At 38.9% G+C, this 22,961-nt stretch overlaps 4 protein-coding genes and 1 long non-coding RNA gene across 6 annotated transcripts; 2 read left to right on the top strand and 3 right to left on the bottom strand.

Annotated features, from left to right (window-relative positions):
* The first annotated feature begins 758 nt into the window (after positions 1–758).
* Positions 759–3,201, top strand: ghrh (growth hormone releasing hormone). Of its 2 annotated transcripts, none has more exons than XM_077603550.1 (6): positions 759–881; positions 1,017–1,124; positions 1,312–1,410; positions 1,918–2,022; positions 2,590–2,714; positions 2,794–3,201. In XM_077603550.1, the coding sequence occupies exons 2-5, from the start codon at positions 1,045–1,047 to the stop codon at positions 2,705–2,707; spliced, it is 402 nt and encodes a 133-aa protein (XP_077459676.1). In that variant the 5' UTR covers positions 759–881; positions 1,017–1,044; the 3' UTR covers positions 2,708–2,714; positions 2,794–3,201. The 2 variants fall into 2 exon arrangements, with proteins under 2 accessions (XP_077459676.1, XP_077459677.1); XM_077603551.1 differs by having other exon boundaries at positions 803–885.
* A 336-nt stretch (positions 3,202–3,537) lies between these two features.
* Positions 3,538–10,126, bottom strand: rpn2 (ribophorin II). The gene is made up of 18 exons (XM_077603549.1): positions 10,029–10,126; positions 9,532–9,722; positions 9,319–9,414; positions 8,809–8,984; positions 8,640–8,715; positions 8,428–8,562; positions 8,132–8,308; positions 7,924–8,042; positions 7,655–7,760; positions 7,208–7,299; positions 7,021–7,135; positions 6,748–6,942; positions 6,592–6,678; positions 6,395–6,490; positions 6,042–6,117; positions 5,820–5,949; positions 5,256–5,353; positions 3,538–4,257 (listed from the first exon to the last, which is right to left on the bottom strand). Exons 1-17 carry the CDS (start codon positions 10,039–10,041, stop codon positions 5,302–5,304), a joined length of 1,932 nt encoding a protein of 643 aa, XP_077459675.1. The 5' UTR covers positions 10,042–10,126; the 3' UTR covers positions 3,538–4,257; positions 5,256–5,301.
* Positions 10,127–10,548: 422 nt separating this feature from the next.
* mybl2b (v-myb avian myeloblastosis viral oncogene homolog-like 2b) lies at positions 10,549–16,857 on the bottom strand. The gene is made up of 15 exons (XM_077603943.1): positions 16,610–16,857; positions 15,647–15,743; positions 15,490–15,561; positions 15,331–15,423; positions 15,043–15,263; positions 14,830–14,959; positions 14,275–14,340; positions 13,943–14,137; positions 13,583–13,849; positions 13,359–13,501; positions 13,178–13,277; positions 12,852–12,959; positions 12,257–12,364; positions 12,051–12,179; positions 10,549–11,315 (listed from the first exon to the last, which is right to left on the bottom strand). Exons 1-15 carry the CDS (start codon positions 16,627–16,629, stop codon positions 11,187–11,189), a joined length of 1,878 nt encoding a protein of 625 aa, XP_077460069.1. The 5' UTR covers positions 16,630–16,857; the 3' UTR covers positions 10,549–11,186.
* An 856-nt stretch (positions 16,858–17,713) lies between these two features.
* ift52 (intraflagellar transport 52 homolog (Chlamydomonas)) lies at positions 17,714–21,770 on the bottom strand. Its single transcript, XM_077603559.1, has 14 exons — positions 21,361–21,770; positions 20,930–21,056; positions 20,770–20,857; positions 20,526–20,655; positions 20,368–20,443; positions 20,190–20,261; positions 19,979–20,105; positions 19,819–19,902; positions 19,569–19,637; positions 19,332–19,486; positions 19,149–19,236; positions 18,123–18,231; positions 17,893–18,038; positions 17,714–17,814 (listed from the first exon to the last, which is right to left on the bottom strand). Exons 2-14 carry the CDS (start codon positions 21,046–21,048, stop codon positions 17,773–17,775), a joined length of 1,305 nt encoding a protein of 434 aa, XP_077459685.1. The 5' UTR covers positions 21,049–21,056; positions 21,361–21,770; the 3' UTR covers positions 17,714–17,772.
* On the top strand, positions 21,712–22,881 carry LOC144076033 (uncharacterized). The gene is made up of 2 exons (XR_013300712.1): positions 21,712–21,964; positions 22,342–22,881. It is a non-coding gene; the product is annotated as an uncharacterized LOC144076033 (long non-coding RNA).
* The last annotated feature ends 80 nt before the right edge of the window (positions 22,882–22,961 follow it).

The following is a 22,961-nucleotide window of genomic DNA, read 5'->3' as shown; positions in this document are numbered from 1 at the left end:
CCGCTTTATCCTCACTAGGGTTGCTGGGGGTGCTGGAGCCTATCCCAGCAGACTTCAGGCCAGAGGCGGGGGACAACCTTGTATCGGTGGCCAGCCAATCGTAGGGCACGAGGAGACCATGGACAACCATTCACGCTCACAGTCATACCGAGTGGCAATTTAGAGTGTCCAATCAGCCAAGAATGCATGTCTTTGGAATGTGGGAGGAAACCGGAGTACCCGGAGAAAACCCACGCAGGCCCGGGGAGAAAATTGCAAACTCCACACAGGTGGACCGACCTAGATTTGAACCCAGGTCTCCAGAGCTTTGAGGCTGACGTGCTAACCACTCGAGCCGTCGGGCCGCTCAAATCTATCTTTTGAAAACTATTAATTTTAGGATTGAAAATCTGCCTCACATTTTCTAAATACCTTGGTTTTAATAATGGCTAATCTTTGCAAGTTATGTGTGCACTTATGGTGAAGCTTTAAATGTCATTATACTTGTATATAATGTATAATGACAATAACGGCATTAAATTCAATTCAACTTACATTACAACAGCATTTTATTTTTCATTCATTTGCCCTACCGCTTATCCTCACAAGGGTCGCGGAGGGTGCTAGAGCTATGGGCACCAAGTGAGGGACACCCTAAATTGGTGTAACTATGTTACTAGTGTAACAATGAGAGCCTGCAAGAGTGAGTAAGCGAAGTCAAGAAGGGGGAGTGATCATGTGTGATGTGGGAGTGACTGCAAGGGTGAGTATAAACTGACCATGGATGCAGTGAAGAGCATCACTTGTGTTTCTCTATGTGGTTGTAGTACGGGACAAAAAGAATTGGTACCAGTGATGAATTAGAACAGCCAGGAGTCTCCTAAGGCATACACAATATAAAGGTAGGTAAGTGAATCCTATTTTTAACTATACAATGTAATAAAGCCTAATTTATGCTTTGATCATTTTGAACATGCAAAGTTTCTTATTCATTGCTGCTGACCCTATACCTTTCACCTTGCTTTCTTTTCCTTCAGTGGTCCATTCTTCTGCAGGACAACTTTTATGATGGAGAAAGCTGCACTTTTGCTGTTTTATTGCCTGATCCTATTAACATCAGGATCCGGACTCTACCCTTCCATCAGGTAAGCTTCACCAAACATTCATCTTCTCACAAATGGGATGCAGCATTGTGAATATATATTTTGAATTGCTCCTTTTCTGATGACTAACATATCATATAAATATTATAAAAGTTTATGAAAAAAGATGCATGTTTTTTTATATATTTTAATCTTCAGATTAGTTCATTAGTTCATTGGTATTTCTTAGATTTGGCCAAAGGGACACATCCTTTCTATTGACATCTTCTTTAAAGAATCCAGAGCAGCTGGAGGACACAAGTTCGGCCCAAGAAAGAACTGAAATACGGTCAGTGTAATGCCACACTTTCCTTCAAAAGTATTGGCCAATACCTTCATAATTCCAATATGACAAGAAAACACTGTTCAGCCTTTAATTCTGAGTATTGACACATGGATTTGAAAAACAATGTGGACAATAACAATTGTTTCTAATTCTATCTTTAGTACATACCGTCACCCTCTTCAAATACTTAAGTCATTTTTTACAAAGATTATTAAAATTTCAGAAAATATTTTTTAAAGTGACACATTGCAATATTTTGAATCTTTCAGTTTATTTTCTCTTTACTTCTGTTTCACTGAAAGAAATGCTTCAATCGCATTTAGTTGATTTTATCCTGACAACAAAAGTTACTAATAATATTTTTGCATGACCTAAAAAATCTGGAAAAAATGACAAATGTGATTTTATTATACTATTATCCTCTTGGGCCCTTTTCAGTCTAGAATGTATCATATACTACAATGTTTTGCATATTTGCAGTATAGGTTACTTTTACCTCCCAAATTTCAGCTTGGGCCGCCACGCAGATGCCATCTTTACCAACAGCTACAGAAAAGTGTTGGGCCAAATCTCTGCAAGGAAGTTCCTTCAGACCATCATGGGCAAACGTCTCGGGTAGGATTCAACAGGGGATTGGAATGCTTTAAACCAGGGGTCGGGAACCTTTTTGACAGAGAGAGAGTCTTAAACAATACAAATTTTCAAATGTTATTCATTGAGAGCTATGCTTAAAATTTAAAAGAAAACATACATGAAAATGAATGCATTTTTTTTGTCATTCCTCCACTTTTAAAGTACAAAAAGTCTCTGAATTCTTTTGACAACATTGTTACACTGTTGCTAATCAATGAGGATCAATGTGAGTATGCATGAAGAAGAGTGTAATGAAAAAGAAAAAAATTAAGTGGCGGTAAAAGTAGTGTCAACGCCACAGTGCCGACGTGACGCTTCCGATTGGTGCGCCCAGGACTCAGCTCTCTCACCAGCGATTTCCATATTTTACATCACAGGTTGGCGGAGAGCCATATGCACCTATCAAAAGAGCCATATGTGGCTCCCGAGCCATAGGTTCCCTACCCCGGCTTCAAAATGTGCAAAGCCATCGTCCCACGGCATTCAATTGTGGGTATTGTGGGACAGTGACTCAATAAAACCTGAATCATCCGTGTTCTTTTTCCCCAGAGACAAAAGCGAGAGTTATGTGAAACGTCAATCAAATGTCTATGAAGGAACATACAAAGAAGATCTGACATCCATCCAGCGCAATCAGAAATACAGAGGACTTCGTGAAATGCCATGAGGCTCAGGTAAACAGTTGTACTACTCTACGGGAAGCAAACAGCAGCATGTCAGAGTTGTTCTAATTCAACTCTTTGTTCCTTACAGACTGCAGAGCGAAGAAGACACACAGGCAGAGCTCATTCTCAAAACCACAGCAGCGTTTCCCCCCCTTTCACCTTATTTTCAATTTGATCTAGCTTTTCTTATTTTCATTCAAACTGTGAAAATCCTGTAGCAATCACAATACAGTACTTGGACTGATATTACATCTATTTATGTCCCTATAGAACCATTATTCTCAACGACTATGAAATGAGAAATTCATTTCACTGTGGCAAATCATTACATTTCACATAATTGGTGTAAAATGAATGTACTACTTAACAATGGACAATTAAATGCCCCTCCAATAGATGGCAGACGATGCAAATAACTTGTGGATCAACCTGACATTCATTTTAATAAGAGATGGTTTGGTTTGTTATAGGATGAAGGCCTGTCAAGTTGCCACTATTGTTGGGGACACTAACTTTGAATTCTTCTCCTTGGCCATTTGTGAACCAATTGTCTTGAAACTTGGTAGCTGTGTAATGTGGGCAAGAGTTTATTGGTCCTTGGAGCCCAATTTTTGATCACTTTGAATGAGGGCTGATTAAGTTATGATTGATTTATAGTTATGAATTAGCCAGTAAAAGACAGCCTTGTAAAGGTTAGGAATTATTTCAGTAGAGCGTGCACAGCACATTGGTGCCTGTTTTGCTCATGGGTTACAAGATAGATTAATTGGGATAAATGTTTATGATCTGCCCCAGGCTGAGGAGACCTAACAATAGTTAACACAAAAAACAATTCACCTCCATTTCTTTATTTCTCAATAACAAAAAAAACATCCTCAAATTTCCCATGAACAATTTATCTTGGGAATGCACATTTGTATCAAATATGGAGAAGGGTCAGTTTTTTACTTTTTGTATTTTTTGCGTTTTTCGTAAAAATCTTGTAAAATGAAAAACTGCCAAAACAGGGGAATACTGCGAACATATATTTCAAGTAAGGCTCTTTTTTAGGTTGAAATGAAAACCAGTATAACACGGGGTTGTACTGTGAAACATATTTTTGCAGTGTTTTTACGAAAAATGCAAAAAAATCACGAAACGGTTTATTTAAGAAAAACACACTGAGTATTTACTGTTGAGGTGAGATGAGCTAAATGAACAAAAGGTATTGTAAAGCCAAAAAAGGAAACAGTAAGTCCATCAAGAAACCCCTCAATTTAAAGGAAAAAAAGTCAAATCACACCGAGACAACAACGGCATGTTGTACAATAAGTAAAAAATAAATCACAGGAAGATGAAGTGCAATGATCCATTGAGTTGAAACAACGCAGAACAGTCAAGTAGGACTGGTCTGATCTCAAAAATATTCATTCCTAAACTTCCTTCCATTCAGCAACATTCAAATTTGTCAACTGTCGCGTTGTTCCAAGAGGAAATGGGATGTGGCGATCGACTCCAAACTGTGCCCCTTCAGTGTCTTCGTTTAATGCCTTACATTTATTTTTTCTCAATTCTGTGGGGGAAAACATATTACAAATTGTAAGCAGTTGCTGGGAAACATACTGGCTTTGTAAAAATGTCAACAATGCTGAGCGGTATAGATGCACCAAAAATTCCATGGCCGAAAAAATCTGACTGAATTTTATGACTAAAAATGGTTTTGGTTTTGAATGGCATTTTTCAAAATAACAGTTCCCAAAACCAGGAGTTGCTCTGGGGCAAGCAGAAAGCTGGGTACCGTGCAGTTCTGTTGGGTGGCACCCGAGGGGTGAATGAGAATGTGTTGGATCGGTGCAGTCATTCCCACTTAAAGTGGAAGAGCTCCTGCAACGTATATCTCCCAGTTTTAGACCTTCTCTCTCCTAGAGTTGTCTTTCCCAGTCTGGAAGCTTTTTTTCCTTCCATTTATACGTGGAGGCAAGCTCCCTTTTTTCACGGTGATTCAACCGCAAGCACAACGAATGGTTGAGTTTTAAAATGATCCCTTCAATTACCATTCGGCAACACAATTGAAAGGGGCGTAGCACCAAAATATAACAAATAGCAAATATGAAGTACAAAGAAGGTATCTGAGAACCAACAGGAAATCGTTATTAGCATTTTGAAGATGTTTTTTTTAACTCCACGATGCCACTGTTTCGGTCAAGAATTTTCATTTTGGTGCATCACTACTATGAGGCTGACCATGCATTAAAATCTAAAACAAAATATAAATACTAACTAATATCTAGGAGGCAAACAATGCTGATGACTTTAGTTCACAACACAAAATATTGATTCAGATGGGTAAAATTGGTCGAATGGAGTGTAAAAAATAGGGGGAATTAATGCAGCGTGGAGATGGATATATAGCAGTTATGTTTGGGGAGTGAAAGTAGTATACAAGGCAAACCAGTAACTTGGCAAATACATGAGAAGGCTAAGTTAGGATGAGTCAGCACCACACAGCCATGCACTCTGCCAGCCATTATAAAGATGCACTGCAGATACAATCTATGTGGAAACCCTTACTTTAGCCTGGGAGCACAACCAGCTTTTTTTGTAATAAACAGTCGCTTTATCGGAGGCTCCTATACTTTGCCAACCTACTACTTTGCTCAGCAGCAATCCTGCAAGAGGAGTAAAGAGAAAGCGGTACATAAAACGGATAAAAGGCACCAAGTAGACGACACATAAGCTGACAGTGATAGGAAATAAAAACATTCTCTGTTGAAGTCGGCAACTTCCATAGAAAGAATTAAAGGGGAACGCAAAGCGGCAAAAGGGAAGCAAAAGAAACATTCGAGTGATGAAAAGTGGGAAATTGCTCATTCAAATACTGTAAGGGCTCTAGAAGATATCAGCCACTCATATCATCGCTTCCCTGAGTAAGATCCTGGCACCAACCTAAGGATTTGTGGGCCAAGCCATTAGGAGAGCACTTTTCTATTTTTGACCAAAGAAAGACCAAGAGGCCTCCAAGGGTCCAGAGTGCTTAATATGTAAACGACTGACTCTGAACATGCACTCTCCACCCTTCAACCGTTAAGAACTCTCCAAGAAATCGGCTGTCCAGGGTGTCATGGACACACTCACCTCTTCACGGCTTTTTGTGCCAGCATGCGGTTTCCGGCTAGAAAGGTTACAGCACCGATAATTGCCAGGTACTTTAGAGTCTGGAACATGTTCAAGTGGGTCCAGTAAACGTACATCAGGCCCAGCAGAGCTAAAGAAAAGTATGAAAATCAACATCAAATCAATCAAAACATAGCCTGGTAATTCTCAGACAAGCTCATTGTTTTAAAGATGACGACCAACCTGCATGTCCAACATGGAAGAGGATGGTGCTGGGAGAAAAGGTAAAGTTGGAAATGTTCGCCCCAAGCTTAATCCACTGCACAGGAATTGAAAAAACACAGAAATCAGAACGTGTTGTCGCTGTCGTATTGCAAAGCTGCAAATACAGGAGTGCGTTCGAAATCTATTTAGCATATAAAACAAAGACCTCTATATTAAAATAATTAAAACTGAGACAAGGCTTAATATTGCACATGCGATTTGAATTCATAAAGACTACATTGAACCTTATAAATGTTCATTCAGACATAAATACGTCAATTTTTCAGTTGTTGACCTAATAAAGCAAAATAAATTATGGAGTGTGTTGTTACCAGAATAAGCAGAAGCAGGATAGGAGAAAGGACGAGCGCAGTAAACGCATTGGAAACGACCGTTGGTGGCTTCTTTTCTGGTTCCCTGAATAAATGCTGCAAATGCAGAATAACATTTAAGAGCAGTAGATGTCACGATGCCTAATTTTACCTCGTCATTCTGTAAGGCAAACATAATTACAAAGGAGTAGCCTCACATTGATCTCTGGTTTGGGTACGTAAAGAGTCTTGGCTTGAATGGTAGTTGGGGCATCCTCATCCAAAAACCTCAGCACAACATCCACCTTTAAACACATGGACGGTCAATGTCAGGCCTAATTTGAAAGACAAGAACGTAAGATGCCGATACTGACCACATTCCACAAGATGGGGTTGCCAAGTGTTGCGTCCCCAACCATGAGATACAGGGAGTAGGTACCAGAGATCAGGGCAAATTCTGTTTTACGCTCTGCAGCATCAAGCTCAAACTTGTATAGACCCTTAGAATCCGGCTCGGCAACAAAAACAACCTCTTGGCCTGTTTTCTGATTATGAAGCCGAACAAAAGTCTGTAAAGGAGAGAATAAATACTAAAATGTTAGGGACTATGGGTGCCGAAATGCCTTGTTCCAATGAAAATGACAAACCTGGTGTGGAGTAAGCTCCACTCCAGTATTCGCATCAATCAGCTGGAAGGCCATGGCAAAGTTCTGGTGACTATCAGCAGGGAAGGAGCTCTTAGCTTTGGCAGGATATTCGACCCTGGATCATTTGGAAATATTTTGTTGTTTACGAGCAGTGGAAGGTAAAGGTGTATCAGTCTTGATTTCTGACCTGGTGGTCTTTGTGCCAATGCTCTGGTCCTTATCCACCACAGAAAGATCCATATTGGTAACGGCCACCTCAGTCGACACTTTCACTTTGAGCTTCAAGTGAAAAACGTTAGAAAAAAAGAGTAATTAAGTACAGCTTTAAACGGTCAAGCAATTAAATTAGGACTTACGAGTGATTAAAAGCATAATTGGATTGATTGATCTGAAGAGCGACCTGAAGAATGTACTTTTTAATGCATTTATAGAAATAGTTGGGTAGGGTATCTTGAATATCTGCCCATTCTTTGATGATGTGTCCACAGTAATCACGTATGGGTTAACCACAATAATTGAAATACCTATGTAGTGTAATGCATGATCCCTTTAAAATAAAATACTTTTTGACATCACAGTTATTGGCAACAAAGAGATAATTCCAGAATTAAAAATTAAGAGCATAGAATCTCACCTCAACATGATTGGCAATCAATCGACTATCACCAGTAACAGAAAGTGTGAATTGGTAATATCCGCTCGCTGGTTGTTGGGTCATGAAGTTCAGTTCAAAAATACCACTAAAAAACAGTGAAACATGATATTTTTTTAAAATAAGATGTGAACAATCCAAAAGTCCAAATTAACACTTAGATGATTTTAAATCATCTATATCTAATAAAAGCCTATATATAAGGTAATACTAAAGCTTATACACAGCTAGCCTATTCCTTTAACACATACTCATTGAGTGTGAATGGCGCTTGTCCAAGAATGATGCTCTTGGAGGCCAAAGCATACACCGATTCCACATGCACATTGGCTGAGGCCAAAGGCTGAGACATGACATCAGTAGCAAGGATCTGTGTACCAAAAAGAGAGCGAAACAGAATGACTTGAAGTATTTCAAGTTGACATGCAGATCAATTGAAATCACCTTATAGGATCATACCTGCAGGGTTGGGTGGCTGTGCGATACAGTGGGTGGGCCATGAGAGTTGACCACCACTGGAACATGAAAACGGTTGTTGGAGAGAGTGGCAGCAGCGTTTGCTACACTGAAGGCTTCGGCCAGAGAGTCCCAGGACTTCTTGCTGAAAATAGAGTTCACCAGCTGAATGACTTGGTCCTGTGGAAAGAAAGCAACCCCCCACACACACAAACACGTCAGAGACAGACAAATAGACTTTAGAGTAACATTATTTTATCATTCCTAGACATTGGGATAGTCGGCAAATAAAATCCTACCTGTTTAAGTGGGGGCTCTATATCGACATGATCAGACAGGGTATAGGCAGCAGTGACAAACATGGCAGTGGCCTCAAGTCCCTCTTCAAAATGGAGGAAGATACCGCCAAGATCATCTAAACGGGCTGTCAGATCCTGAAAATAACAAGAGCGCTTGAAGAGTTTTGGCAAAGACGTGCCAAGGCGCCACCTGGTGGATGCTGAAGAGTCACCTCGATTTCCTCAAGAATTCCTCCAAGTTCAGCTTGCTGGGAAAGGCGGGTGGCTGTTTGTAGAGCCAAGGTAATGCTGTTCCAAAAATTCATTGCAAATGTCAACAACGTAGTATCGCAATTTTACATGCCCATAAATCAAACCAGTCCATTTCCCAACATAACTTACGCCATGACGTTGTCCTCCTTGTTTATGCGAGCTGTGAGCGCACTTACGACCTCCTGAGATGTCAAAGGAAGCCCCAAAGAGCTAAGAGCGCTAACAGCCCGGTGAATTTGAGACATGGTTGAGTCTTCACTGACAGCAGCCAGAAGGATGTCTCGGGTGTCATTGGTCACAGGGATCTGATTGAGTGATGACAAAAGAACCCTGAATTGGTGGAAAGCGAATCGCAGGGCACAAGGGGACAGAAAAACCATTCACGCTAACAATCATACCGAGGGGCAATTTGGAGTGTTCAGTCAGCCTACCCTGTATGTTTTGGGGATGTGGGAGGAAACCAGAGTACCCAGAGAAAACCCACGCAAGCCCAGGGGGACACGTGAACTCCACACAGGTCCCCCACTGTGAGGCCGACACGCTAATCACTCGTCCGCCGTGTCAAATAATATAGTAAACAACCCAAACTAAAATTTTAGTTCCTTTGAAATATTGACCCTCGTGTAGACGTGATCATACCTCACATCCGGATAAGGCTTGGCTCGTCTCTGCAGCAAAAAAGATTGAGTCGACATCAGTGGGATCAAGCTGGGACTTCAGGAACTGGCATACTATCTATAAATACATAACAGATTCATTGGTTTAAATCAAGGCTAAAACAATACCAAAAATGCAACCTTCCAAAAATTAAAACCTGCAAAGTCTTTCAGGATAAAAGAATAATTTATTTGCCTTGTGGTCAGGAACAGTGGCTCCAAGTTTGGAGAGGCCGATGACAGAATAGTAAGCCGACTCCATGTCCTCAAAGGGCTGGCTAAATACATTTTGGAGTCGAGAAATATCGGCCAGGGAAAGAAAGTGAGCCGGTGTGAGCGTCTGAGCTCCAGTCAAAGCCAGGCTCAGTAAGAACAACCCGAGAAGCCCTGTGAACAGAGGGATATACATGCTGAGCTGCAATCTGGTCCACAAAGCAGTTATCATACATGTATTTGTATTATACGTAACGTTGTAGTTTCGACTTGATTGACACAATGATACTTTTCATTACTGACATGGGCTGCACAATCGAAGCTAGGTAGCGACAGCTAAAAGCCGTAAATTCATACATATGGCCTGAACTAGTCTGCAGTATATTTAGCGTAGAGCAATAATGCATTGAACCTGTACCATAAATATATACATGTTTTTAAAAACGCTTATTTAAAGCAATAAACGATTCATTCACTTACTGAACAGTTTCATGTCTGCCAGTCTAATGCAGCGTCACCAAAACGGACGATTACTTCCGGTGCAGTCTGACAGCCAGATCTGATATCCGGTTTGGGTTTCACAATAATGGCAGATTTTGAACACCTCACCGTCGCGAGAATTTTAACATGTCTTATTCTTTTGTGAATAGTATATATAATAAAATATATATACACACATACATATATACATTAACTTGAGAGGAAACTGCAAATTAAATTATCTTTCTATAAACTTGGACTAGATATTTCTTGAAAGAAAATTACTGTAATTTACTTCAAATCTGTAATGCCTTTAAAGTTTGTGGATAAATACATATTGCAAGCAGCGCGTTACATTAAAGCCTCACAATACAAGTTAGAAAAATGTTTGACGCCAGCTCAATATGATGAAGTATCGTAAAAGCAAAGCATCTGGACAATATATTTTTCTCATTCAAAGCATATCCCCACCCCACAAGAAAAAAAAAAAACAATGCAAATTAAATAAGCACACACCAAATTTGTACTGCCAAAACATTTAATCCAAATTAAATTTTAACTGTCAGAGACTTGTTGTCCCCCCGCCTCAGAAAAAAACAACAACAAAACAATACATATATTACTACACATTTATATGTGATCAGGACAATGAATAACATTAATTTTTCCACATGGAAGGTTCAAATGGTGCCTCCCCTCCATCATTTTCCCTCGCCATTATTGCAAGTCTGTGTGCGCATATATAAAACCCCTTGTTCTCTCGTGACAGACGGATTTGGATGTGTTCAACTCAACCTTGCCGAGTTCTCATTTATAAGCCATTTGAAAAATTTGAATAGATACATCAAAGACAAAGGCACACATATGCAATATAAAACCATTTTCAGTTATTACTACTGTATCAAGGCATATAAGCGGGGGTGCATTTATTCTAATGTGGCCTTTTGAATTCGACAAAATCCATCAATCCAGAAAGCATTTCTATTTCCATGTCTTCTTGCAAAGTGCAACTATTTAAGATATACTGTCATGTAGACAACAAGCATGTTGTTAAAAGAAGGAGCAAACAGTACTTCTCTTTTTACAGTGGCACAACTGCAAACGACGTGACGTTCTGTTGTGTTTGTGTGACAACGTGATACAAAGGTGCCAGTAGTCTCAGAACAACAACGAGGCTCTGCTTGGCGTGTGCGATTTAAAGGACTGCATGAAGCGCTTTGCTTTCTCTGTCATAATGCGCTGATCTTTTGTTTGTCCATATGTAACTGCCTCCCAATCTTTGGACTTCTAGTGAAAGAGAAAAGAAGGAATTGGTCAGAGCAGATAATTTAAATATATATATATATATATATATATATATATATATATATATATATATATATATATATATATATATATATATATATATATATATATATATATATATATATATATATATATATATATATATATATATATATATATATATATATATATATATATATATATATATATATATATATATATATATATATATATATATATATATATATATATATATATATATATATATATATATATATATATATATATATATATATATATATATATATATATATATATATATATATATATATATATATATATATATATATATATATATATATATATATATATATATATATATACAGTTGTGGTCAAAGGTTTACATACACTTATGAAGAACATAATGTCATGGCTCTCTTGAGTTTCCAGTTATTTCTACAACTCTGATTTTTCTCTGATAGTGATTGAAACAGATACTTCTTTGTCACAAAAAACATTCATGAAGTTTGGTTCTTTTATGACTTTATTATGGATTAACAGAAAAAGTGATCAAATCTGCTGGGTCAAAAATGAACATACAGCAACACGAATGTTGTTCACATGTGTATGTAAGCTTTTGACCACACCTGTACATATAGATACACATTTTTAATTTTATTTTTTAATTTCTGTTATATATATATATTTCTTTATTTGTATCAAGAGGATAGGACTTACCAGAATTGTCGGTACAGCACTGGGAAAAATAGTGCTGTCACTTGGTCCTAAAAGGAAACCCTGATCCAGAATATTTTCTTGGGTTTTACGACAAAACGATGAGGTTATATGAATCGTCATAGGTTCGTCCTGGTAGCAAAGATACAAACACAATTAAATGTAGTACAGTGTACTCATGGATAACATATTTTTTAAAGTATAGTCACCTTAAGTCCATTTTTGGCTTCATTCTTAGTTTTGCGTTTGGATTTGGGAATAACTTGGCAGTCATCAAGTGCCAATGACTTCCGTACTTTCTTAAGGGGGGGTCGATGCTAGGAACAAGATTAAAACACAAAGTTAAATGGTCAAGTACTAAAAGGATTTTTCAGAAGTGCAGTCTAACACTGCTATGTAAAATACAGGTACTTTTTCATCAACATTTTCATCGGAATCTGGAGAAATACAAATAAGCAAGAAAGTAAAAAATAATAATAATACCAAAGGTCTAAGGAAGCACGCAAATAAAAAGAAAAACGTTTTAAAAAAACCAATAAATAAAATCTGTAATTGTGAATTTGTGCATGCTACACCACAAACATTGCCCTTCCATGTTCGTATTAGTCTGGAATCAGATTTGCATTTCACATATGTTTCTCTCACTAGTATTATCCCACAAAAAAAGTAGAAGTAATGTAAAATTGTCAACCCAGAATGGAAACTTAAAAAAATACAAAACGTACACCCTTTCAAACATCTATTTCTTATGATTCAAAGAAAGAAACAGGCAAAGTGAGGCGGAAGTTAAAAAAAAAAAAATACCAGTGTTTTGCGTCTTTGTTCACGGACTGGATTTTCCACCGCCAAGTCAATCCCTGCATCTCTTAGGATGACTTCATTTATGTCTTCCTCAAGGTTTGGAGTCTGGGGCTGAGGAAAAAAAAAAAGAAAATTCATTATGCATTCCAAGTTATGTGTTGTTTCTCTAATGTTGCCATAATTACATGCTCACAGACACCCTAACTTAATACTTAAATGTGCCAGTTTTTTTTAGGCTGGCATTTAAGTTCAAAGGTCAAACTGATACTAGCTTCTTACACAAATCCGTTTTCAATTTTAATTGGTGTGACCCAGGGCTATAAGCTTACCAGAGGCTGCAGAGGACCATACTTCTCCATGGCATTTTTGAATGGTGTTGGGGTACGTGGCATTGTGCTGATCTCAGCCTTGTGGTTGGGTGTAACAAATCTACACAAAGGCCAACAGCAAATGCTAACAAATGTAAGACAAAAACCAGCTCAAGACGGGCGATAAGATCTGAGCACTTACACAGATTTTGCCTTTAGGATGATGGGGGTCTTGTCCCTCTGTAGAGGTGTGGTAACAATGGCTTTCTGACTGCAGACTGGGGTGGATGTGAGCGATGGGTTCTCCAGGTCATGAGTGTCCTGCTTTGTCCACATGTTCAGGAACTGAGGCAATATTTTCATGTTAGGAAATGTTGTCATTCATTCACATTGATCACATTAAAGATGGCAGAGCAGAAAACCTACTTGAGAGGGCGAAAATGGCAATATCTTTACTGGGGTGCTCTTTGGCGTCTTTGAGCTATTATTATCGGGAGACAAGTGTCGCCGACTTCGATGACTTAGTATGGACGGAGGTGTAACACCACCAGGAGAGATTGGTATGAGTTCTCCTTTGCTGCCTTTGCTCAATTCCTGCAGGGCGCTGCCTTCAAGGCGGAACTGATGGCGTTCTGACTTTGGGCTCTCTTCAGGAAAGTCAAAAACTTCTAGATTACACCAGCCTTCAGAGTCCTATAGTACAAAAGCCGCAATTTGCATCAAAAAGGTATCTTGACAGAGAGACATATTAGTGGAAAAGTCTTAATAAAACGATCATGTTCCTACCACCATTTCAAGGACCTCCTTCAACGTTGGCCCTTTGGGAGAAAGAAAACTGTCCACAATCCAACTTGTAGGACTTATATCTTCTGTGCCGTCTGCTTCTGACATAGGACTTAAATTTTCCTTTGGAGAAGAAATAGGCTTGGAAGGAACTGCTTCGTCACCATTAAGAGTGTTGATGCCTGATGTTTCCGCCAACTTATGGAAATAAAGATAATTGGAGCTGAGAATACTCATCGAGCATGAAGTGAATATTATCAAGCTTAATATGTAACAGATTGATCAAGAATATACAAAAACTCAATAAGGGAGACTTCTTAAAATGCTAAGCTTACTAGGGGATGCGTTTCTTGCGCTGAATCCAGGTTAGCGTGCTCTTGAGAGCAACCCGGCTCCCCAATCTGTTTGACCAAAATATTAACATTAAAAGTTGGCAAGTATATAATAGAGCTGAACGATTAACCTACATGGCAATGATAATGAGGTTTTCACTGCTGAGATTAGTGAGTTGTTTTTTGTTTTTGTTGTTGTTGTTGTTTTTTAAGCAATCTCGCATTTGAGCACCAAACTATTAGACCTGGATTGCACCACATCATACCACCACACATTGGAACCATGACCCATCACACATTCTTGTTTGTCATCACAATTGACAGAAGACTGCGGTCAAAGCAACAACGTATTTCATTATAAATTCAGATTTCAGGCATTTAAAAGTATGAAGTATAAAAATCACAAAGTAAGTCACAATTTTGCGTCCGAAAAATTGTAATTAATCCTTTTTGGGTCAAAATCATGCAGCCCTATTATGCTCATAATCTACATGTATAACAAAAGGGATCCATTGTAATCAAGTTAACCACATTGAATCATTTAGGAAGAAACCCCACCTGAATATCGTTGACCTGAGCAAGTAGCTCTTCAAGTTCACTTGGTGTTAGATTTTCTCTTGAGTAGAACCCCATTTCTACTTTGCGCTTAATTGTTGAATTCCAGTGATTCTTCACCGCGTTATCAGTTCTGTCAGAGAATAATTAATGCCATAAATTATTTAAAGGAGCACTTTATTTTTTAAATGCAACAATTTCAAACTCAGCACATACCTTCCTGGTAGTAGTTTTGCAATTTCAGCCCAGCGATTTCCAAGAAGAGAATGAGCCTTATAAATAATGAGGTCCTCCTCGGCCGTCCATGAAGATTTCTTCACAGAGGGGTTGAGGTGGTTGTGCCAACGTTCTCGACACTGCTTCCCCACCCTACCTTTCAGATGCTTGGCTACCACTGCCCATTGTTTATTACCGTAGAGATTCACAAGCTCTATGACCTGAAACACAATGCATAGAATATCATATAAAAAATCATTTTGTCAAACCGTGCACCGACTAATATACCTTGTCATCTTCTTCTTTTGTCCAAGGACCTTTAATTAATTCAGGATCCAAAAACTTAAACCACCGGTGTTGACATTGGTGTTCAGTGCGATTCTGAAACAAGAACCAAGGGTATGCAAAGATACCAGGAGAACCCAGTTGTACACATGTCAAACTTACTGCTATGTGGATGGCCACATTCTTCCAATTATTCTGTCCCAGTTTTTGAACCAGGGCCTTCAGGTTGTCATCCTGAAGGTAATCAAGAATGTTTTAGTCTCCCCAAACCAAAATTCTGGATCAAGATGTCAATTCAGAGAAAGTATTTCCAGATCACCTCCTCTTGTGTCCATTTTACTTTCACTTTCCCACCATCTCTGTGCTCCGCAACATCCGAATCAGTGTCAGGATGGTGGTTGTCCTCACTCTCCTCACTAAAATATAAATATAAAATAATAACATTTATATGGCTAATTTTAACTCAGGTCTATCTATATAACTTGTTAAGGAGAGCCACCATTTAAACAAAGTACTGTAGGAACATAAAAAAGCAAAACAAGACAATTTAACAACATAAAACAAAAAGACTAGAAATTATAAGCAACTAAAACAAGAGCCTCCATGACCCTCGTGAGGATAAGCGGCACAAAAATATCTAACTTCAAACGTAAGTGCAGCAATTTTTCATAAAACAAACGTTGGCCAGATTGCTGATAAAGCTGTAATTCCAATGAAAGTTAGCTAAATTGTTTGACTACAGGTGAAAAGGTCCCACTGTCATGTTTCATGAGCTTGCTTTGAGTTATAATTATTATTGCCTTCTTGTTTTTTCTGCTTAACTGAATATCAAAGCATCATTTAAGGCAAGTCAAAGACACACAATCAAAGATTCAAAGAGGTTGTGACAAAATGTGCCCGATATTAGGAGTGGAAAAGTTTAAAACGCCCTGGTGGAGAAACGAAAGAGAAAAAAAACAAGTTCAATAATTTTCCTGGTTCGGTTAAGTTTGGGTAGAACACTTCAACGGTTACTGTTACACGTCAATGAGATTTGGTTTAGAATTTAGAATAAAAACACAGAACCACCGAGGTTACTTGCAACACTAGAGGTTGTCATTCATGTTGTTTCGCCCGGGAAAAGCGGCATACACAACCGCCAAATAGGTCAAATGTTCTCCAAACTTCGACTTAAACGATCGTTTTGTTAGTCCTATTTCTTATTCGAAAAATGAGACGGAGGTTAAATCATGTCGATTGTAAAGTCGTTCACAAAAATAATGAGGATCGGCTGGCTTCTTACCCGCGCGGCCACCAAGACATTTCCACCCGTTTTTCTGTTGTTTACGACCCGACTACTGCTTCTGTTGCCCTTGCCCATGTACACCAATGTTCAGATTGCTTTACGGTGCACTGCTTATGAATCAGTCGGTTGTTGTTTTCTTCAGATATGGATTAGCGCCGTTTTGCTAATGTTCTTAGCGCCAAGCCATCTGGAGATCCGCGCCCGCCTGTCTTGACTGTCCGCGCTTCTGGATTTCTATCTGGCGCCCTTCCCTACAAATAGAACGCGCAGTGACGTCAATGCGCAGTACATGTGCGCGCCGACAGAAAGGAGGCGAGAAACAGCAAGAGCGCTTGGTTTTGGCACAGTGGTCAAATAGCAAAACCGCCATCATAACCAATATCAAAATCCAGTCCTCTACTCAGGCATTCATTTTTGGAACCGCTTTTCCTCACAAGGATCCCGGGGGTGCTGGAGCCTATCCCAGCTGACTTTGGGCTAGAGGCAGGGGACACCCTGATCGGCAATGAGAGATTTATTCCTTAAATTTGAATATTAACAGGAAATATGGACACTTCTCTAAGAATTAAATTCATAAGAAATTCAAAATGGGGCGGCCCGGCAGATGAGTGCTTAGCGCGTCAGACTCACAGCTGAGTGGAGTCTGCATGTTCTCCCGGGGCCTGTGTGTGTTTTCTCCGGGTACTCCGGTTTCCTCCCACATTCCAAAAACATGCATGGTAGGCTGATTGGACACTCTAAATTGCCCCTAGGTATGAGTGTGAGCGTGAATGGTTGTTTGTCTCCTAGTGCCCTGCGATTGGCTGGCCAACAATTCAGGATGTCCCCCACCTCTGGCCCAAAGTCAGCTGGGATAGGCTCCACCCCCCCCCCCCCCCCCCCCCCCCCCCCCGTGACCTTAATGTGGATAAAGCGAAGCGGTTCAGAAAATGAATGAATGAATGAATGACCTTCAAATTGGTTAAGTGGTTAGCATGTCAGTCTCACAGTTCTTTGGTCGACGGTTTGATCCCAGGTCGGTCCAATATAATCCCCTTCCCGACAAAAAATAAATTATTCAATGATTTTTGTTGAGATGAAAGACAAATAGTTAGACATCAATGTTGTAACGTTAATTTATTTAAAAAAACAACTCTTGAATTCAATTAGCATTACTCCAGTCATGACGGGTTGAACTGTGCATCTGTGTTGACGTCATGCTCCTAAAATAAAACAACATATATTGAGTTGAAACGGAATACATTCATGTACAACAATTTTATATTCCAAACAGCACTCACTTGATTGAGCTTCTTGAATTCAGCAACTTGGAAGAAAATGTGTTCTAATATGTGCTTTGCATCTCTGTGGTCTTTGTCTAACTTGGGGGTCACACCCAAAATTTCACCACATTTCCTTATGTAAAACTCGAGATCGTCATCTGTACCTGTAAGCAGACACGGTTAAAAATGTTCAAAATTATCATTTGAAATGTGAATTGTTCATCGCTGATTTCGAAGACTTCAGTTACATTTATTGGTGAGCTGTGCTAGGCGCACTTTCTCAGACGAGAAAGCTTCATCCAAGTCAAAAAGGTCCAGCGTTGGTGGGGACAAATCGCTCAAGATTGGAGGAAAGACCTAGAACGTAAAATTCTAGTTAAAATGCTGCCTTGATCAATTTTTTTTAGGACAATAACATAAAAATAACCTTCAATTGTTAGTAGCCTCCATTGTAGCCAGCTTGTTCAACAAAAAACACTTCATTTAACAGCTAGAGCAACAGTTACTTAAATGATTCAGGTAAATTGACTAACACTTTACTTATAATGCCAGTTTGTACTGAGCAGTCATTAAGGTTCAGTAAGGCAGTTATTGTCATACTCAACTACTAAATACAAGCAGATCATGGCAGTCGGAATTTTTGTTTAAAGTTGTTGCTGTTTCACTTAGTCGGAGTGATCACGTTTAACCGGCAAATTTACTTAGTTATTTCACATCTGTGTATGTGCAAGAGAAAGACACACAGAACAAGGGGACACAAACACGTTGCCAATGTTAGCTAGGGCGTGAAAGAGGCTTTTCTTAGTTCACACACAAACATTACACACACATGCCAGCATCCCCTTTTACAGAAGCATTGTTTGTGTTTCTGTAACAGCTAGGGTCTCACCACCAATGGTGCGATAGAGAGCAGAATAATGATGCAAACACAGTCTAAGAGTCAGCATACAAAGGATTAATATTCAACTGATAATAAGAAATAGCCATGAAAGAAGAAATACTGAGGTACAGGTAGCTGAGAATCTATAGAAAATGCTAATGGAAGATATAATATTTTCTATGATGAACTTACATATTTAGTTTAAGAATTTCACAGTTTGTCTTTGATTTTAGAGGTTAAATTTCACTTCTGAATCAGCAATTTAACTTGGACTAACTGAGGATGAAAATAAGGAAATCTAACCATTGAGCACATTATTTAGAGTTTTAAAAGTACATGAGTCATTAAGTAGTAAAATAATTTGCAATATCGGTAATCTAGAATTCATGCTTACAGCAGGTTGCAACTGAGGCAAAGGTGTCTCAAACTGTGGTGCAATCAGCTGAAGTGGCTCATCTTTGACATTCAGATGCTGATACACACTGTGGAAAACAGGACATCCTTAGGAGAAGTAAAGACAGAAGGAAGCCTGTAATGGTGTAATAATTTAATTCTCCCAAATGCATTCCAGTTTTACCTGAGCACTTGTGGTAAAGTGTCTGTTGACAGACTGAAAAAAGAAACATCCAGAAGAGAAGTGAAGTCCTTGGGGTTTTCATCCCCCTCTTGGAAGTACTGCGTGAGTTGTTCGGACAAACACCCAATGTGTGGCAACATGGTGTAATCTGTGATCTAGGGAGTATGAAAAACCAGCTGTCATTTAAGCACTTCTTTTTACGTCACGGTCCATTCCGACGGAATTGCGCGGCCTCACCTCTGGGTCTTCCGCATCAATCTGATTCAGACGAATATTATCAGTCATGAGCCACTGGAGCACAACACTCTACAGTCACAATGGAGGATCAAAGAGCAAACGTAGATGAACTATTTTCAAGCATACAAGATTTAAACAGATTTCAGATTCCAAACTTGTGAAAAATCAGTCTCATTGTGTTTTTGCCTGTAATTCTTTTCATGGAGGTGAAGGTGTGTTTTCGGGAAGAGATAGACACAGTTATACTCACCAGGATTTTACTGTTCTCCTCCTTGTCTATGAACTGATCGCTGAACATGTGGCAGGAACCCACGACAACCAATTTGCCTGTCTCCTGAAAAATACAAAACAGTAAAAACAGGAGTATTAATTTATTGTTGAATACAAAAACGCTTATGTATAGTGCTGACCTTTCCCTGATAGAATGCTAAGACAGGCCGGTGGAGGGGAAAGCAGATGGAGCCCGTTGAAAGAACAGCAATGGCTGGCTTCATCACATTCAGCGTGGCACCATATGGGTACACAAATGAGAGAGCCCTGCACGAGTACAGAAGTCACGCAGTTAAAAACAAAACAAAACATTAAATTGACAGAAATTCTAAAGCAAGGAAAATAAATTACTGTGTGTTATTTCCAATATTGTCATCTTCACTTATTCCAGACAATGATTTGCCAGCAGCCCAGCTGATCTCCCTGAGCAAAAACATTAACAGAACATTGTGTTGAAAACAATTCACCCAAAATATATGCTTTACAGACAGACAGAACAAAGCGTGTATCATCAAGCATAGTAACAAACCTGTTCAACACACCATCAGAAACAAGTGCTTCCTTAGGATGATAGTACTTGTAGTACCTTGTTCGGAAAACTGCATCTAAAAGAATTTAAATCCACAAAAACATTAACATCATTAGCACGAATGATTGTACACAGTGACCAGGAATGTTCATGCATACCACTGTTGACCATAATTCCAAACTCTTCCAGGAGAAAATTGATATTTGTGTCAAATTTCTTTTCCCCTCCTTCTCCAAGCATAACTAGGACATTTCCTCCACCATCCAGGTAGTGCTTCAGCACATCCAACTGAAAGAAAATGAGACGTTACTGGTATCGGCATCGTGCCTATGGCAATGTTACCATTTCCACTATAGCCAAGTACACTAATAAACTTTCATCAGTTTTCTTATTATGCCTCACCTCTGATACTGTAAACTTCTCTCTTGGACCTGCAGTTGTCCACAATTTGACACCTTTCAACTTATCCGATGACAGCTCTTCCTTCATACTACAGGAAACAGTTCACACAGAAAACATGTAAGCCAAGGCAAAAGTTAAACATCAAAGCTTACATTCTTACCTTTGAATTTTCCATTGACTTCTAATGTGCTTATGCATTGACTTGTATCCACTACTGGTGGTAAACAACTCCCTTTTTGAGGCGTTGAAAACAACTGTACTATGTTGTTCCTTCTCCATGATGATTACTACAATTGATAAATTAGCACGTCATTCTACCAGCGAAATGTTGGCTAAATGTTAACTTGGATGGTTTTCACAGAAATTTCCGCGATGAAACTGTGGGCGAAAATAGCTTGCTTATCCATCCAAATTATGATTAGCCAAGTAGCTAATAGCTAAGCATAAATTAGCCGTTCCCTCACCAACGCATCAGCTCAAATAAATTATCCCAACACCGAGACGATCTTTCAATGCTTTGATACGTCTTCGCGGAAAAAAATTCTTTTCAAAAGAGTTAAGTGGCTTATTAGTGTTTGAGAGAGCGGTTACCATGTACACTTCGATCTTAGCAACCACTTCTTCTTCCTTTCTCCACGGTTAGGTTTGTCCGATTGACATTTTAAAAATAAGAGAACGTTAAAAATCCCACTAGGTAATAATTATGTCCAGAATAGAAAACGATCTCCACACACAAATTACAATAAAAAAATTAAAGTTAACACGGCTCGTCCTCCCCATGGATGCCCAACTACGTGCTTCCGATGATGACGTCACATCAACATGGAATTAGAAAAAAATCGGACTTAAATAGAAATATTTTTTTAATGTTTTAATTTAACAAAAATGTCGCTCTGTGTTTATTATTATTCTAAATAATGGTAAATATGATTTTAAGGTAAATGTATGTGTATACATAAATATTGACTGTCAGCAACCTACTTTTCACAATATTTTTATTTAAAAAAAATGCTGGTACCTTGCAATCCTTAAGTGAACCATTTATGGCTAAAGAGTACATTCTCCACCCCTTCATGATGACTTGCTCTGTGTCCAGCTGGGTCAATTAGCATCTTTATTTATACGAGCCTTCAGCAATTTATGTCACATTCATTTGGCTGCCAAGAAGACATGGAAAAGGTAGTTCTTCTTGAAGGTAAGGAACATTTACAATGACTTTAGGCAAATCGCCGCTTGCATTTGATTCCAAAAGTGAAGTCTTCAAGTGAAATGGTGGGGGTAAAAAGTTTTGGGGTCTACCTGAAGTACAAAGTTTTTTTTTTCTCAAGTGACTGAGTTTAACCATTGGAAATTGGCATTCCATTTTAAAATGGCACTTCAACTTGAGGTCTTTTTAGTTTATTTAGCAGGAAATTATTTTTGTTCAGTCTTAAATGTATTGCATACACAAATCTGTTGTTGAAAGAATGATTTATAGATTAAACTGTATTCATTTGTGACACATGCTGCTGTTTTGATTATGAATCATTAATTGTAATGCATCTTTTAATATCTATCTTTTTCCCTTTCTAGATACAGGCAGCTTTGACTGCTTCTCCCCAACAGAACTTGACCGGGTGTTTCTTGGGGAGCAGAGTTTACCTTCATTATTGTCACTGGGTCAACTCTCTGGATCAAGAATTTCCAATGATGGATCTGATGCCAAACAATTGATCAAGAGTGCTATTAGTACGTCGGCTGATCCAGCAACCGTATCCCAGGCTTGTTCCCTCCATGATTTGAATGGCCAAGAAAAGGGAATGCATCACCTGACATTACCAATCCAGGGACATTCCTCCACACCCCTAGTTTTCACACAGAAAAAGGCTAATTCTGAAAACTCCTCTAATCTTACACTTTCTCAAATGTTTTGTGATGTGTCCGTAATTAAGCCAGATGTAATCAGTCCGATTCCCTGCATAGGGATGAGCACATTGGAACTGCTGAGTCCAAAGCTGCCCTCTGGATCACATTCACAATCTGAAGTCTCACCCTGACCTAAACTAGTAGTATACATGCAATTTAGATTTTATTTTTAAATGATTAATAAAAGCACGAGTATTAAGATGCAAATATGATTTCTGTATATATGTGTGACATGCTAATGCTGCCTCCTGACAGTAGTGACCACATAATTTACTTGGGGCTTCTGT

Source organism: Stigmatopora argus, chromosome 6 (genome assembly GCF_051989625.1).
Source record: "Stigmatopora argus isolate UIUO_Sarg chromosome 6, RoL_Sarg_1.0, whole genome shotgun sequence".
Lineage (NCBI taxonomy): Eukaryota > Metazoa > Chordata > Actinopteri > Syngnathiformes > Syngnathidae > Stigmatopora > Stigmatopora argus.
This window is presented reverse-complemented; position numbering and strand designations above follow the sequence as displayed.

Bases quoted from the DNA above. Each gene is read 5' to 3' on its own strand.
- mybl2b (XM_077603943.1), bottom strand. From the start codon at position 16,629: ATGTCTTGGTGGCCGCGCGG. The intron at 13,502-13,582 runs GTAGGTTTTCTG...ATATTGCCTCAG, and splicing joins TGCCATTTTCGCCCTCTCAA to TTCCTGAACATGTGGACAAA. The intron at 12,180-12,256 runs GTGACTATACTT...CTTTGCTACCAG, and splicing joins AAGCCAAAAATGGACTTAAG to GACGAACCTATGACGATTCA.
- ghrh (XM_077603550.1), top strand. From the start codon at position 1,045: ATGATGGAGAAAGCTGCACTTTTGCTGTTTTATTGCCTGATCCTATTA. The intron at 1,411-1,917 runs GTCAGTGTAATG...CCCAAATTTCAG, and splicing joins CAAGAAAGAACTGAAATACG to CTTGGGCCGCCACGCAGATG. The intron at 2,023-2,589 runs GTAGGATTCAAC...CTTTTTCCCCAG, and splicing joins ATCATGGGCAAACGTCTCGG to AGACAAAAGCGAGAGTTATG.
- rpn2 (XM_077603549.1), bottom strand. The intron at 6,943-7,020 runs GTTTGTCATTTT...TCTCCTTTACAG, and splicing joins TGGAGCTTACTCCACACCAG to ACTTTTGTTCGGCTTCATAA. The intron at 6,679-6,747 runs GTCAGTATCGGC...ATGTGTTTAAAG, and splicing joins ACCCCATCTTGTGGAATGTG to GTGGATGTTGTGCTGAGGTT.
- ift52 (XM_077603559.1), bottom strand. From the start codon at position 21,048: ATGGAGAAGGAACAACATAGTACAGTTGTTTTCAACGCCTCAAAAAGG. The intron at 19,487-19,568 runs GTGAGGCCGCGC...CATACTCCCTAG, and splicing joins TTGATGCGGAAGACCCAGAG to ATCACAGATTACACCATGTT. The intron at 19,237-19,331 runs GTAAAACTGGAA...TGTTTTCCACAG, and splicing joins ACTTTACCACAAGTGCTCAG to TGTGTATCAGCATCTGAATG.